The sequence below is a fragment of the Ambystoma mexicanum genome, chromosome 8, assembly GCF_040938575.1.
Source record: "Ambystoma mexicanum isolate Mex_15411 chromosome 8, UKY_AmexF1_1, whole genome shotgun sequence".
NCBI lineage: Eukaryota > Metazoa > Chordata > Amphibia > Caudata > Ambystomatidae > Ambystoma > Ambystoma mexicanum.
In genome coordinates, this window is record NC_090929.1 from 2,279,217 (window position 1) to 2,294,481 (window position 15,265).

The window sequence follows — 15,265 nt, forward strand, 5'->3', positions numbered from 1 at the left end:
CGTTTATAGCAATGGGTTCGGGGGTGCTCTGGTAGCGATAGGGTGAAGTGCGTCCTATGGCACAGAGCTCCTTCACTCGTTTTATAGCTCTGGTTTTGGGGGTGCTCTGGTAGCGATAGGGTGAAGTGCGTCCTATGGCACGGTGCTCCTTCACTCGTTTTATAGCAATGGTTTCGGGGGTGCTCTGGCAGCGATAGGGTGAAGTGCGTCCTATGGCACGGTGCTCCTTCACTCGTTTTATAGCAATGGGTTCGGGGGTGCTCTGGCAGCGATAGGGTGAAGTGCGTCCTATGGGATAGTGCTCTTTCACTCGTTTTATAGTACTGGGTTCGGGGGTGCTCTGGTAGCGATGGGGTGCTCTGGTAGCGATAGGGTGAAGTGCTCCCGGTTTAGGGGTGCTCTGGTAGCGATGGGTTGAAGTGCGCCCTATGGCACGGTGCTCCTTCACTCGTGTTATAGCACTGGGTTCGGGGGTGCTCTGGTAGCGATAGGGTGAAGTGCGCCCTATGGCACGGTGCTCCTTCACTCGTTTTATAGCACTGGGTTCGGGGGTGCTCTGGTAGCGATAGGGTGAAGTGCGTCCTATGGCACAGAGCTCCTTCACTCGTTTTATAGCACTGGGTTCGGGGGTGCTCTGGTAGCGATGGGGTGAAGTTCGTCCTATGGCACAGAGTTCCTTCACTCGTTTTATAGCACTGGGTTCGGGGGTGCTCTGGTAGCGATAGGGTGAAGTGCGTCCTATGGCACAGTGCTCCTTCACTCGTTTTATAGCACTAGGTTCGGGGGTGCTCTGGTAGCGATAGAGTGGAGTGCGTCCTATGGCACAGAGCTCCTTCACTCGTTTTATAGCACTGGGTTCAGGGGTGCACTGGTAGCGATAGGGTGAAGTGCGTCCTATGGCACGGTGCTCCTTCACTCCTTTTATAGCACTGGGTTCGGGGTGCTCTGGTAGCGATAGGGTGAAGTGCGACCTATGGCACGGTGCTCCTTCACTCGTTTTATAGCACTGGGTTTGGGGGTGCTCTGGCAGCGATAGGGTGAAGTGCGCCCTATGGCACGGTGCTCCTTCACTCGTTTTATAGCACTGGGTTTGGGGGTGCTCTGGCAGCGATAGGGTGAAGTGCGCCCTATGGCACAGTGCTCCTTCACTCGTTTTATAGCACTGGGTTCGGGGGTGCTCTGGTAGCGATAGGGCTCCTTCACTCGTTTTATAGCACTGAGTTTGGGGGTGCTCTGGCAGCGATAGGGTGAAGTGTGCCCTATGGCACGGTGCTCCTTAACTCGTTTTATAGCACTGGGTTCGGGGGTGCTCTGGTAGCGATAGGTTGAAGTGCGTCCTATGGCACAGAGCTCCTTCACTCGTTTTATAGTACTGGATTAGGGGGTGCTCTGGTAGGGATAGGGTGGAGTGCGACCTATGGCACAGTGCTCCTTCACTCGTTTATAGCAATGGGTTCGGGGGTGCTCTGGTAGCGATAGGGTGAAGTGCGTCCTATGGCACAGAGCTCCTTCACTCGTTTTATAGCACTGGTTTTGGGGGTGCTCTGGTAGCGATAGGGTGAAGTGCGTCCTATGGCACGGTGCTCCTTCACTCGTTTTATAGCAATGGTTTCGGGGGTGCTCTGGCAGCGATAGGGTGAAGTGCGTCCTATGGCACGGTGCTCCTTCACTCGTTTTATAGCAATGGGTTCGGGGGTGCTCTGGCAGCGATAGGGTGAAGTGCGTCCTATGGGATAGTGCTCTTTCACTCGTTTTATAGTACTGGGTTCGGGGGTGCTCTGGTAGCGATGGGGTGCTCTGGTAGCGATAGGGTGAAGTGCTCCCGGTTTAGGGGTGCTCTGGTAGCGATGGGTTGAAGTGCGCCCTATGGCACGGTGCTCCTTCACTCGTGTTATAGCACTGGGTTCGGGGGTGCTCTGGTAGCGATAGGGTGAAGTGCGCCCTATGGCACGGTGCTCCTTCACTCGTTTTATAGCACTGGGTTCGGGGGTGCTCTGGTAGCGATAGGGTGAAGTGCGTCCTATGGCACAGAGCTCCTTCACTCGTTTTATAGCACTGGGTTCGGGGGTGCTCTGGTAGCGATGGGGTGAAGTTCGTCCTATGGCAGAGAGTTCCTTCACTCGTTTTATAGCACTGGGTTCGGGGGTGCTCTGGTAGCGATAGGGTGAAGTGCGTCCTATGGCACAGTGCTCCTTCACTCGTTTTATAGCACTAGGTTCGGGGGTGCTCTGGTAGCGATAGAGTGGAGTGCGTCCTATGGCACAGAGCTCCTTCACTCGTTTTATAGCACTGGGTTCAGGGGTGCACTGGTAGCGATAGGGTGAAGTGCGTCCTATGGCACGGTGCTCCTTCACTCCTTTTATAGCACTGGGTTCGGGGTGCTCTGGTAGCGATAGGGTGAAGTGCGACCTATGGCACGGTGCTCCTTCACTCGTTTTATAGCACTGGGTTTGGGGGTGCTCTGGCAGCGATAGGGTGAAGTGCGCCCTATGGCACGGTGCTCCTTCACTCGTTTTATAGCACTGGGTTTGGGGGTGCTCTGGCAGCGATAGGGTGAAGTGCGCCCTATGGCACAGTGCTCCTTCACTCGTTTTATAGCACTGGGTTCGGGGGTGCTCTGGTAGCGATAGGGCTCCTTCACTCGTTTTATAGCACTGAGTTTGGGGGTGCTCTGGCAGCGATAGGGTGAAGTGTGCCCTATGGCACGGTGCTCCTTAACTCGTTTTATAGCACTGGGTTCGGGGGTGCTCTGGTAGCGATAGGTTGAAGTGCGTCCTATGGCACAGAGCTCCTTCACTCGTTTTATAGTACTGGATTAGGGGGTGCTCTGGTAGCGATAGGGTGGAGTGCGACCTATGGCACAGTGCTCCTTCACTCGTTTTATAGCAATGGGTTTGGGGGTTCTCTGGTAGCGATAGGGTGAAGTGCGTCCTATGGCACAGAGCTACTTCACTCGTTTTATAGCACTGGGTTTGGGGGTGCTCTGGTAGCGATAGGGTGAAATGCGTCCTAAGGCACAGTGCTCCTTCACTCGTTTTATAGCACTGGGTTCGGGGGTGCTCTGGTAGCGATAGGGTGAAATGCGTCCTATGGCACAGTGCTCCTTCACTCGTTTTATAGCACTGGGTTCGGGGGTGCTCTGGTAGCGATAGGATGGAGTGCGACCTATGGCACAGTGCTCCTTCACTCGTTTTATAGCACTGGGTTCGGAGGTGCTCTGGCAGCGATAGGGTGAAGTGCGTCCTATGGCACGGTGCTCCTTCACTCGTTTTATTGCAATGGGTTCGGGGTTGCTCTTGCAGCGATAGGGTGAAGTGCGTCCTATGGCACAGTGCTCTTTCACTCGTTTTATAGCACTGGGTTCGGGGGTGCTCTGGTAGCGATAGGGTGAAGTGCTCCCGGTTTAGGGGTGCTCTGGTAGCGATAGGGTGAAGTGCGCCCTATGGCACGGTGCTCCTTCACTCGTGTTATAGCACTGGTTTCGGGGGTGCTCTGGTAGCGATAGGGTGAAGTGCGCCCTATGGCACGGTGCTCCTTCACTCGTTTTATAGCACTGGGTTCGGAGGTGCTCTGGTAGCGATAGGGTGAAGTGCGTCCTATGGCACAGAGCTCCTTCACTCGTTTTATAGCACTGGGTTTGGGGGTGCTCTGGTAGCGATAGGGTGAAGTGTGTCCTATGGCACGGTGCTCCTTCACTCGTTTTATAGCACTGGGTTTGGGGGAGTTCCTTCACTCGTTTTATAGCACTGGGTTCGGGGGTGCTCTGGTAGCGATAGGGTGAAGTGCGTCCTATGGCACAGAGTTCCTTCACTCGTTTTATAGCACTGGGTTCGGGGGTGCTCTGGTAGCGATAGGGTGAAGTGCGTCCTATGGCACAGAGTTCCTTCACTCGTTTTATAGCACTGGGTTCAGGGGTGCTCTGGTAGCGATAGGGTGGAGTGCGTCCTATGGCACAGTGCTCCTTCACTCGTTTTATAGCACTGGGTTCGGGGGTGCTCTGGTAGCGATAGAGTGGAGTGCGTCCTATGGCACAGAGCTCCTTCACTCGTTTTATAGCACTGGGTTCGGGGGTGCTCTGGTAGCGATAGGGTGAAGTGCGTCCTATGGCACGGTGCTCCTTCACTCCTTTTATAGCACTGGGTTCGGGGGTGCTCTGGTAGCGATAGGGTGAAGTGCGCCCTATGGCACGGTGCTCCTTCACTCGTTTTATAGCACTGGGTTTGGGGGGGCTCTGGTAGCGATAGGGTGAAGTGCGACCTATGGCACGGTGCTCTTTCACTCGTTTTATAGCACTGGGTTAGGGGTGCTCTGGTAGCGATAGGGTGAAGTGCGAGCTATGGCACGGTGCTCCTTCACTCGTTTTATAGCACTGGGTTTGGGGGTGCTCTGGCATCGATAGGGTGAAGTGCGCCCTATGGCACGGTGCTCTTTCACTCGTTTTATAGCACTGGGTTAGGGGTGCTCTGGTAGCGATAGGGTGAAGTGCGAGCTATGGCACGGTGCTCCTTCACTCGTTTTATAGCACTGGGTTTGGGGGTGCTCTGGCATCGATAGGGTGAAGTGCGCCCTATGGCACGGTGCTCCTTCACTCGTTTTATAGCACTGGGTTCGGGGGTGCTCTGGCAGCGATAGGGTGAAGTGCGCCCTTTGGCACGGTGCTCCTTCACTCGTTTTATAGCACTGGGTTTGGGGGTGCTCTGGCAGCATTAGGGTGAAGTGCGCCCTATGGCACGGTGCTCCTTAACTCGTTTTATAGCACTGGTTTCGGGGGTGCTCTGGTAGCGATAGGTTGAAATGCGTCCTATGGCACAGAGCTCCTTCACTCGTTTTATAGTACTGGATTAGGGGGTGCTCTGGTAGTGATAGGGTGGAGTGCGACCTATGGCACAGTGCTCCTTCACTTGTTTTATAGCAATGGGTTCGGGGGTTCTCTGGTAGCGATAGGGTGAAGTGCGTCCTATGGCACAGAGCTCCTTCACTCGTTTTATAGTACTGGATTAGGGGGTGCTCTGGTAGTGATAGGGTGGAGTGCGACCTATGGCACAGTGCTCCTTCACTTGTTTTATAGCACTGGGTTCGGGGGTGCTCTGGTAGCGATGGGGGTGCTCTGGTAGCGATAGGGTGAAGTGCTCCCGGTTTAGGGGTGCTCTGGTAGCGATAGGGTGAAGTGCGCCCTATGGCACGGTGCTCCTTCACTCGTGTAATAGCACTGGGTTCGGGGGTGCTCTGGTAGCGATAGGGTGAAGTGCGCCCTATGGCACGGTGCTCCTTCACTCGTTTTATAGCACTGGGTTCGGGGGTGCTCTGGTAGCGATAGGGTGAAGTGCGTCCTATGGCACAGAGCTCCTTCACTCGTTTTATAGCACTGGGTTTGGGGGTGCTCTGGTAGCGATAGGGTGAAGTGCGTCCTATGGCACAGTGCTCCTTCACTCGTTTTATAGCACTGGGTTCGGGGGTGCTCTGGTCGCGATAGAGTGGAGTGCGTCCTATGGCACAGAGCTCCTTCACTCGTTTTATAGCACTGGGTTCGGGGGTGCTCTAGTAGCGATAGGGTGAAGTGCGTCCTATGGCACGGTGCTACTTCACTCCGTTTTATAGCACTGGGTTCCGGGGTGCTCCTATAGCGATAGGGTGAAATGCACCCTATGGCACGGTGCTCCTTCACTCGTTTTATAGCACTGGGTTCGGGGGTGCTCTGGCAGCGATAGGGTGAAGTGCGCCCTATGGCATGGTGCTCCTTTACTCGTTTTATAGCACTGGGTTTGGGGGTGCTCTGGCAGCGATAGGGTGAAGTGCGTTCTATGGCACAGAGCTCCTTCACTCGTTTTATAGCACTGGATTCGGGGGTGCTCTGGTAGCGATAGGGTGGAGTGCGACCTATGGCACAGTGCTCCTTCACTCGTTTTATAGCAATGGGTTCGGGGGTGCTCTGGTAGCGATAGGGTGAAGTGCGTCCTATGGCACAGAGCTCCTTCACTCGTTTTATAGCACTGGGTTTGGGGGTGCTCTGGTAGCGATAGGGTGAAGTGCGTCCTATGGCACGGTGCTCCTTCACTCTTCACTCGTTTTATAGCAATGGGTTCGGGGGTTCTCTGGTAGCGATAGGGTGAAGTGCGTCCTATGGCACAGAGCTCCTTCACTCGTTTTATAGCACTGGGTTCGGGGGTGCTCTGGTAGCGATAGGGTGAAATGCGTCCTATGGCACGGTGCTCCTTCACTCGTTTTATAGCACTGGGTTCGGGGGTGCTCTGGTAGCGATAGGGTGAAGTGCGCCCTATGGCACGGTGCTCCTTCACTCGTTTTATAGCACTGGGTTCGGGGGTGCTCTGGTAGCGATAGGGTGAAGTGCGTCCTATGGCACAGAGCTCCTTCACTCGTTTTATAGCACTGGGTTCGGGGGTGCTCTGGTAGCGATAGGGTGAAGTGCGTCCTATGGCACAGTGCTCCTTCACTCGTTTTATAGCACTGGGTTCGGGGGTGCTCTGGTCGCGATAGAGTGGAGTGCGTCCTATGGCACAGAGCTCCTTCACTCGTTTTATAGCACTGGGTTCGGGGGTGCTCTGGTAGCGATAGGGTGAAGTGCGTCCTATGGCACGGTGCTACTTCACTCCTTTTATAGCACTGGGTTCCGGGGTGCTCCTATAGCGATAGGGTGAAATGCACCCTATGGCACGGTGCTCCTTCACTCGTTTTATAGCACTGGGTTCGGGGGTGCTCCGGCAGCGATAGGGTGAAGTGCACCCTATGGCACGGTGCTCCTTTACTCGTTTTATAGCACTGGGTTCGGGGGTGCTCCGGCAGCGATAGGGTGAAGTGCTCCCTATGGCACGGTGCTCCTTAACTCGTTTTATAGCACTGGGTTCGGGGGTGCTCTGGTAGCGATAGGGTGAAGTGCGTTCTATGGCACAGAGCTCCTTCACTCGTTTTATAGCACTGGATTTGGGGGTGCTCTGGTAGCGATAGGGTGGAGTGCGACCTATGGCACAGTGCTTCTTCACTCGTTTTATAGCAATTGTTTCGGGGGTGCTCTCGTAGCGATAGGGTGAAGTGCGTCCTATGGCACAGAGCTCCTTCACTCGTTTTATAGCACTGGGTTCGGGGGTGCTCTGGTAGCGATAGGGTGAAATGCGACCTATGGCACAGTGCTCCTTCACTCGTTTTATAGCACTGGGTTCGGGGGTGCTCTGGTAGTGATAGGGTGGAGTGCGACCTATGGCACAGTGCTCCTTCACTCGTTTTATAGCACTGGGTTCGGGGGTGCTCTGGCAGCGATAGGGTGAAGTGCGTCCTATGGCACGGTGCTCCTTCACTCCTTTTATTGCAATGGGTTCGGGGTTGCTCTGGCAGTGATAGGGTGAAGTGCGTCCTATGGCACAGTGCTCTTTCACTCGTTTTATAGCACTGGGTTCGGGGGTGCTCTGGTAGCGATTGGGGTGCTCTGGTAGCGATAGGGTGAAGTGCTCCCGGTTTAGGGGTGCTCTGGTAGCGATAGGGTGAAGTGCGCCCTATGGCATGGTGCTCCTTCACTCGTGTAATAGCACTGGGTTCGGGGGTGCTCTGGTAGCGATAGGGTGAAGTGCGCCCTATGGCACGGTGCTCCTTCACTCGTTTTATAGCACTGGGTTCGGGGGTGCTCTGGTAGCGATAGGGTGAAGTGCATCCTATGGCACAGAGCTCCTTCACTCGTTTTATAGCACTGGGTTTGGGGGTGCTCTGGTAGCGATAGGGTGAAGTGCGTCCTATGGCACAGTGCTCCTTCACTCGTTTTATAGCACTGGGTTCGGGGGTGCTCTGGTCGCGATAGAGTGGAGTGCGTCCTATGGCACAGAGCTCCTTCACTCGTTTTATAGCACTGGGTTCGGGGGTGCTCTAGTAGCGATAGGGTGAAGTGCGTCCTATGGCACGGTGCTACTTCACTCCGTTTTATAGCACTGGGTTCCGGGGTGCTCCTATAGCGATAGGGTGAAATGCACCCTATGGCACGGTGCTCCTTCACTCTTTTTATAGCACTGGGTTCGGGGGTGCTCTGGCAGCGATAGGGTGAAGTGCGCCCTATGGCACGGTGCTCCTTTACTCGTTTTATAGCACTGGGTTTGGGGGTGCTCTGGCAGCGATAGGGTGATTTGCTCCCTATGGCACGGTGCTCCTTAACTCGTTTTATAGCACTGGGTTCGGGGGTGCTCTGGTAGCGATAGGGTGAAGTGCGTTCTATGGCACAGAGCTCCTTCACTCGTTTTATAGCACTGGATTCGGGGGTGCTCTGGTAGCGATAGGGTGGAGTGCGACCTATGGCACAGTGCTCCTTCACTCGTTTTATAGCAATGGGTTCGGGGGTGCTCTGGTAGCGATAGGGTGAAGTGCGTCCTATGGCACAGAGCTCCTTCACTCGTTTTATAGCACTGGGTTTGGGGGTGCTCTGGTAGCGATAGGGTGAAGTGCGTCCTATGGCACAGAGCTCCTTCACTCGTTTTATAGCACTGGGTTTGGGGGTGCTCTGGTAGCGATAGGGTGAAGTGCGTCCTATGGCACGGTGCTCCTTCACTCTTCACTCGTTTTATAGCAATGGGTTCGGGGGTTCTCTGGTAGCGATAGGGTGAAGTGCGTCCTATGGCACAGAGCTCCTTCACTCGTTTTATAGCACTGGGTTCGGGGGTGCTCTGGTAGCGATAGGGTGAAATGCGTCCTATGGCACAGTGCTCCTTCACTCGTTTTATAGCACTGGGTTCGGGGGTGCTCTGGTAGCGATAGGGTGAAGTGCGCCCTATGGCACGGTGCTCCTTCACTCGTTTTATAGCACTGGGTTCGGGGGTGCTCTGGTAGCGATAGGGTGAAGTGCGTCCTATGGCACAGTGCTCCTTCACTCGTTTTATAGCACTGGGTTCGGGGGTGCTCTGGTCGCGATAGAGTGGAGTGCGTCCTATGGCACAGAGCTCCTTCACTCGTTTTATAGCACTGGGTTCGGGGGTGCTCTGGTAGCGATAGGGTGAAGTGCGTCCTATGGCACGGTGCTACTTCACTCCTTTTATAGCACTGGGTTCCGGGGTGCTCCTATAGCGATAGGGTGAAGTGCGCCCTGTGGCACGGTGCTCCTTCACTCGTTTTATAGCACTGGGTTCCGGGGTGCTCTGGCAGCGATAGGGTGAAGTGTGCCCTATGACACGGTGCTCCTTCACTCGTTTTATAGCACTGGGTTCGGGGGTGCTCTGGTAGCGATAGGGTGAAGTGCCCCCTATGGCACGGTGCTCCTTCACTCCGTTTTATAGCACTGGGTTCGGGGGTGCTCCGGTAGCGATAGGGTGAAATGCACCCTATGGCACGGTGCTCCTTCACTCGTTTTATAGCACTGGGTTCGGGGGTGCTCCGGCAGCGATAGGGTGAAGTGCACCCTATGGCACGGTGCTCCTTTACTCGTTTTATAGCACTGGGTTCGGGGGTGCTCCGGCAGCGATAGGGTGAAGTGCTCCCTATGGCACGGTGCTCCTTAACTCGTTTTATAGCACTGGGTTTGGGGGTGCTCTGGTAGCGATAGGGTGAAGTGCGTTCTATGGCACAGAGCTCCTTCACTCGTTTTATAGCACTGGATTTGGGGGTGCTCTGGTAGCGATAGGGTGGAGTGCGACCTATGGCACAGTGCTTCTTCACTCGTTTTATAGCAATGGGTTCGGGGGTGCTCTGGTAGCGATAGGGTGAAGTGCGTCCTATGGCACAGACCTCCTTCACTCGTTTTATAGCACTGGGTTTGGGGGTGCTCTGGTAGCGATAGGGTGAAGTGCGTCCTATGGCACAGTGCTCCTTCACTCGTTTCATAGCACTGTATTTGGGAGTGCTCTGGTAGCGATAGGGTGGAGTGCGACCTATGGCACCGTGCTCCTTCACTCGTTTTATAGCAATGGGTTCGGGGGTGCTCTGGCAGCGATAGGGTGAAGTGCGTCCTATGGCACAGAGCTCCTTCACTCGTTTTATAGCAATGGGTTCGGGGGTGCTCTGGCAGCGATAGGGTGACGTGCGTCCTATGGGACAGTGCTCTTTCACTCGTTTTATAGCACTGGGTTCGGGGGTGCTCTGGTAGCGATGGGGGTGCTCTGGTAGCGATAGGGTGAAGTGCTCCCGGTTTAGGGGTGCTCTGGTAGGGATGGGGTGAAGTGCACCCTATGGCACGGTGCTCCTTCACTTGTGTTATAGCACTGGGTTCGGGGGTGCTCTGGTAGCGATAGGGTGAAGTGCGCCCTATGGCACGGTGCTCCTTCACTCGTTTTATAGCACTGGGTTCGGGGGTGCTCTGGTAGCGATAGGGTGAAGTGCGTCCTATGGCACAGTGCTCCATCACTCGTTTTATAGCACTGGGTTCGGGGGTGCTCTGGTAGCGATAGGGTGAAGTGCGTCCTATGGCACAGTGCTCCATCACTCGTTTTATAGCACTGGGTTCGGGGGTGCTCTGGTAGCGATAGGGTGAAGTTCGTCATATGGCACAGAGTTCCTTCACTCGTTTTATAGCACTGAGTCTGGGGGTGCTCTGGTAGCGATAGGGTGAAGTGCGTTCTATGGCACGGTGCTCCTTCACTCGTTTTATAGCACTGGGTTCGGGGGTGCTCTGGTAGCGATAGGGTGAAGTGCGCCCTATGGCACGGTGCTCGTTCACTCGTTTTATAGCACTGGGTTCGGGGGTGCTCTGGTAGCGATAGGGTGAAGTGCGACCTATGGCACGGTGCTCCTTCACTCGTTTTATAGCACTGGGTTCGGGGGTGCTCTGGCAGCGATAGGGTGAAGTGCGCCCTATGGCACGGTGCTCCTTCACTCGTTTTATAGCACTGGGTTCGGGGCTGCTCTGGCAGCGATAGGGTGAAGTGCGCCCTATGGCACGGTGCTCCTTAACTCGTTTTATAGCACTGGGTTCGGGGGTGCTCTGGACAGTGCTCCTTCACTCGTTTTATAGCAATGGGTTCGGGGGTTCTCTGGTAGCGATAGGGTGAAGTGCGTCCTATGGCACAGAGCTCCTTCACTCGTTTTATAGCACTGGGTTTGGGGGTGCTCTGGTAGCGATAGGGTGGAGTGTGTCCTATGGCACGGTGCTCCTTCACTCGTTTTATAGCACTGGGTTCGGGGGTGCTCTGGTAGCGATAGGGTGGAGTGAGACCTATGGCACGGTGCTCCTTCACTCGTTTTATAGCACTGGGTTCGGGGGTGCTCTGGCAGCGATAGGGTGAAGTGCGTCCTATGGCACTGGGTTCGGGGGTGCTCTGGTAGCGATAGGGTGAAGTGCGTCCTATGGCACAGAGCTCCTTCACTCGTTTTATAGCACTGGGTTTGGGGGTGCTCTGGTAGCGATAGGGTGAAGTGCGTCCTATTGCACAGTGCTCCTTCACTCGTTTTATAGCACTGGGTTCGGGGATGCTCTGGTAGCGATAGAGTGGAGTGCGTCCTATGGCACAGAGCTCCTTCACTCGTTTTATAGCACAGGGTTCGGGGGTGCTCTGGTAGCGATAGGGTGAAGTGCGTCCTATGGCACGGTGCTCCTTCACTCGTTTTATAGCACTGGGTTCGGGGGTGCTCTGGTAGCGATAGGGTGAAGTGCGCCCTATGGCACGGTGCTCCTTCACTCTTTTTATAGCACTGGGTTTGGGGGTGCTCTGGTAGCGATGGGGGTTCTCTGGTAGCGATAGGTTGAAGTGCTCCCGGTTTAGGGGTGCTCTGGTAGCGATAGGGTGAAGTGCACCCTATGGCACGGTGCTCCTTCACTCGTGTTATAGCACTGGGTTCGGGGGTGCTCTGGTAGCGATAGGGTGAAGTGCGCCCTATGGCACGGTGCTCCTTCACTCGTTTTATAGCACTGGGTTTGGGGGTGCTCTGGTAGCGATAGGGTGAAGTGCGTCCTATGGCACAGTGCTCCTTCACTCGTTTTATAGCACTGGGTTCTGGGGTGCTCTGGTAGCGATAGGGTGGAGTGCGTCCTATGGCACAGTGCTCCTTCACTCGTTTTATAGCACTGGGTTCGGGGGTGCACTGGTAGCGATAGGGTGAATTGCGTCCTATGGCACGGTGCTCCTTCACTCGTTTTATAGCACTGGGTTCGGGGGTGCTCTGGTAGCGATAGGGTGAAGTGCGCCCTATGGCACGGTGCTCCTTCACTCGTTTTATAGCACTGGGTTTGGGGGTGCTCTGGTAGCGATAGGGTGAAGTGCGACGAATGGCACAGTGCTTCTTCACTCGTTTTATAGCACTGGGTTCGGGGGTGCTCTGGCAGCGATAGGGTGAAGTGCGTCCTATGGCACAGAGCTCCTTCACTCGTTTTATAGCAATGGGTTCGGGGGTGCTCTGGTAGCGATAGGGTGAAGTGCGTCCTATGGCACAGAGCTCCTTCACTCGTTTTATAGCACTGGGTTCGGGGGTGCTCTGGTAGCGATAGGGTGACGTGCGTCCTATGGCACGGTGCTCCTTCACTCGTTTTATAGCACTGGGTTCGGGGGTGCTCTGGTAGTGATAGGGTGGAGTGCGACCTATGGCACGGTGCTCCTTCACTCGTTTTATAGCAATGGTTTCGGGGGTGCTCTGGCAGCGATAGGGTGAAGTGCGTCCTATGGCACAGTGCTCTGTCACCCGTTTTTTAGCACTTGGTTCGGGGGTGCTCTGGTAGCGATGGGGGTGCTCTGGTAGCGATAGGGTGAAGTCCTCCCGGTTTAGGGGTGCTCTGGCAGCGACAGGGTGAAGTGCTCCCGGTTTAGGGGTGTTCTGGCAGCGATAGGGTGAAGTGCGCCCTATAGCACAGTGCTCTGGGTTTGGGGGTGTTTCACAGGATTGAGGCAGTTCTTCTAAGCATACCACGTGCCCTTATTCATTCTGTGGCATTAACTTTGGGGTGACAGGGTTGGGTGAGTCCCACCCTATGTCTTGGAAGGCATGTAGTCCGTCTGTGGCACTAGGTTTAGGGGTACCCCTCCAGTGGGTTTCCTAATGAGACTACAGTCCCATGTAGAGGTGGTCATTAGATCGAATCATTCTAGATTCTGAAATGAACACTGGGGTCCTAGTGACGTCAACAGCTCCAGGGTTGCGGGGAGCTCTTTCGATCATACGCCAGCACTTGGGTTGGGTGGTTCATTCACGCACATCCCTTGCCAGGGCGGTTGGGCTGGTGGAGGGAGCTACTAAAGCCGACCAGTAATACATACTGTTTTCATCTCTCTTTCTGCAGGGACATCCCGGACGTCCAGGACTCCTCGGCCCTCCAGGAATGCCCGGATCATCGGTAAGTTCAGCGATGTAAAAAGCTTGTGTTCATGTGCTCTCCAATTCAGCTGCAATACTACAACATACAGACGAGGGCAAACTGAGCAGCATCTTACATTACCACCTGGGTGAAGGATGGCCTCAGAGCTCTAAAGGGTGGGGATCCAGGATCACTGCATCCGAGACTGGAGTGGGGCTCCAGGATCACTGCATCTGAGACTGGAGTGGGGCTCCATGATCACTGCATCTGAGACTGGTGTGTGGCTCCAGGATCACTGCATCTGAGACTGGTGTGTGGCTCCATGATCACTGCATCTGAGACTGGAGCGTGGCTCCAGGATCAGTGCATCTGAGACTGGAGCGTGGCCCCGGGATCACTGCATCTGAGACTGGTGTGTGGCTCCATGATCACTGCATCTGAGACTGGTGTGTGGCCCCGGGATCACTGCATCTGAGACTGGTGTGTGGCTCCAGGATCACTGCATCTGAGACTGGTGCGTGGCTCCGGGATCAGTGCATCTGAGACTGGTGTGGGGCTCCGGGATCAGTGCATCTGAGACTGGAGCGTGACTGGTGTGTGGCTCTGGGATCAGTGCATCTGAGACTGGAGTGTGGCTCCGGGATCAGTGCATCTGAGACTGGGGTGTGTCTCCGGGATCACTGCATCTGAGACTGGAGTGTGGCTCCGGGATCACAGCATCTGAGAATGGAGTGTGGCTCCGGGATCACAGCATCTGAGAATGGTGTGTGGCTCCGGGATCAGTGCATCTGAGACTGGTGTGTGGCTCTGGGATCAGTGCATCTGAGACTGGTGTGTGGCTCCGGGATCAGTGCATCTGAGACTGGCGTGTGGCTTCGGGATCAGTGCATCTGAGACTGGGGTGTGGCTCCGGGATCACTGCATCTGAGACTGGAGTGTGGCTCCGGGATCACAGCATCTGAGAATGGTGTGTGGCTTCGGGATCAGTGCATCTGAGACTGGTGTGTGGCTCCGGGATCAGTGCATCTGAGACTGGCGTGTGGCTTCGGGATCAGTGCATCTGAGACTGGGGTGTGGCTCCGGGATCACTGCATCTGAGACTGGAGTGTGGCTCCGGGATCACAGCATCTGAGAATGGTGTGTGGCTCCGGGATCAGTGCATCTGAGACTGGCGTGTGGCTCTGGGATCAGTGCATCTGAGACTGGCGTGTGGCTTCGGGATCAGTGCATCTGAGACTGGGGTGTGGCTCCGGGATCAGTGCATCTGAGACTGGAGCGTGGCTCTGGGATCAGTGCATCTGAGACTGGTGTGTGGCTCTGGGATCAGTGCATCTGAGACTGGTGTGTGGCTCCGGGATCAGTGCATCTGAGACTGGCGTGTGGCTTCGGGATCAGTGCATCTGAGACTTGTGTGTTGCTCCGGGATCATTGCATCTGAGACTGGAGTGTGGCTCTGGGATCACTGCATCTGAGACTGGGGTGTGGCTCCGGGATCAGTGCATCTGAGACTGGAGCGTGGCTCTGGGATCAGTGCATCTGAGACTGGTGTGTGGCTCTGGGATCAGTGAATCTGAGACTGGTGTGTGGCTCCGGGATCAGTGCATCTGAGACTGGCGTGTGGCTTCGGGATCAGTGCATCTGAGACTGGAGTGTGGCTCTGGGATCACTGCATCTGAGACTGGGGTGTGGCTCCGGGATCAGTGCATCTGAGACTGGAGCGTGGCTCTGGGATCAGTGCATCTGAGACTGGTGTGTGGCTCTGGGATCAGTGCATCTGAGACTGGTGTGTGGCTCCGGGATCAGTGCATCTGAGACTGGCGTGTGGTTTCGGGATCAGTGCATCTGAGACTTGTGTGTTGCTCCGGGATCATTGCATCTGAGACTGGAGTGTGGCTCTGGGATCAGTGCATCTGAGACTGGTGTGTGGCTCCGGGATCAGTGCATCTGAGACTGGCGTGTGGCTTCGGGATCAGTGCATCTGAGACTGGGGTGTGGCTCCAGGATCACTGCATCTGAGACTGGAGTGTGGCTCCGGGATCACAGCATCTGAGAATGGTGTGT

At 55.4% G+C, this 15,265-nt stretch overlaps 1 protein-coding gene across 2 annotated transcripts in view; it reads left to right on the forward strand.

Moving 5' to 3' along the window:
- The window catches only part of COL27A1 (collagen type XXVII alpha 1 chain), a 1,990,256-nt gene that overhangs the window by 1,135,644 nt on the left and 839,347 nt on the right, over positions 1 to 15,265 (forward strand). For both annotated transcript variants that reach the window (XM_069609095.1, XM_069609096.1), the window contains exon 27: positions 13,190 to 13,243. In XM_069609095.1, coding sequence (XP_069465196.1) covers positions 13,190 to 13,243 — 54 coding nt within the window. The remainder of the gene's footprint in view (positions 1 to 13,189; positions 13,244 to 15,265) is intronic.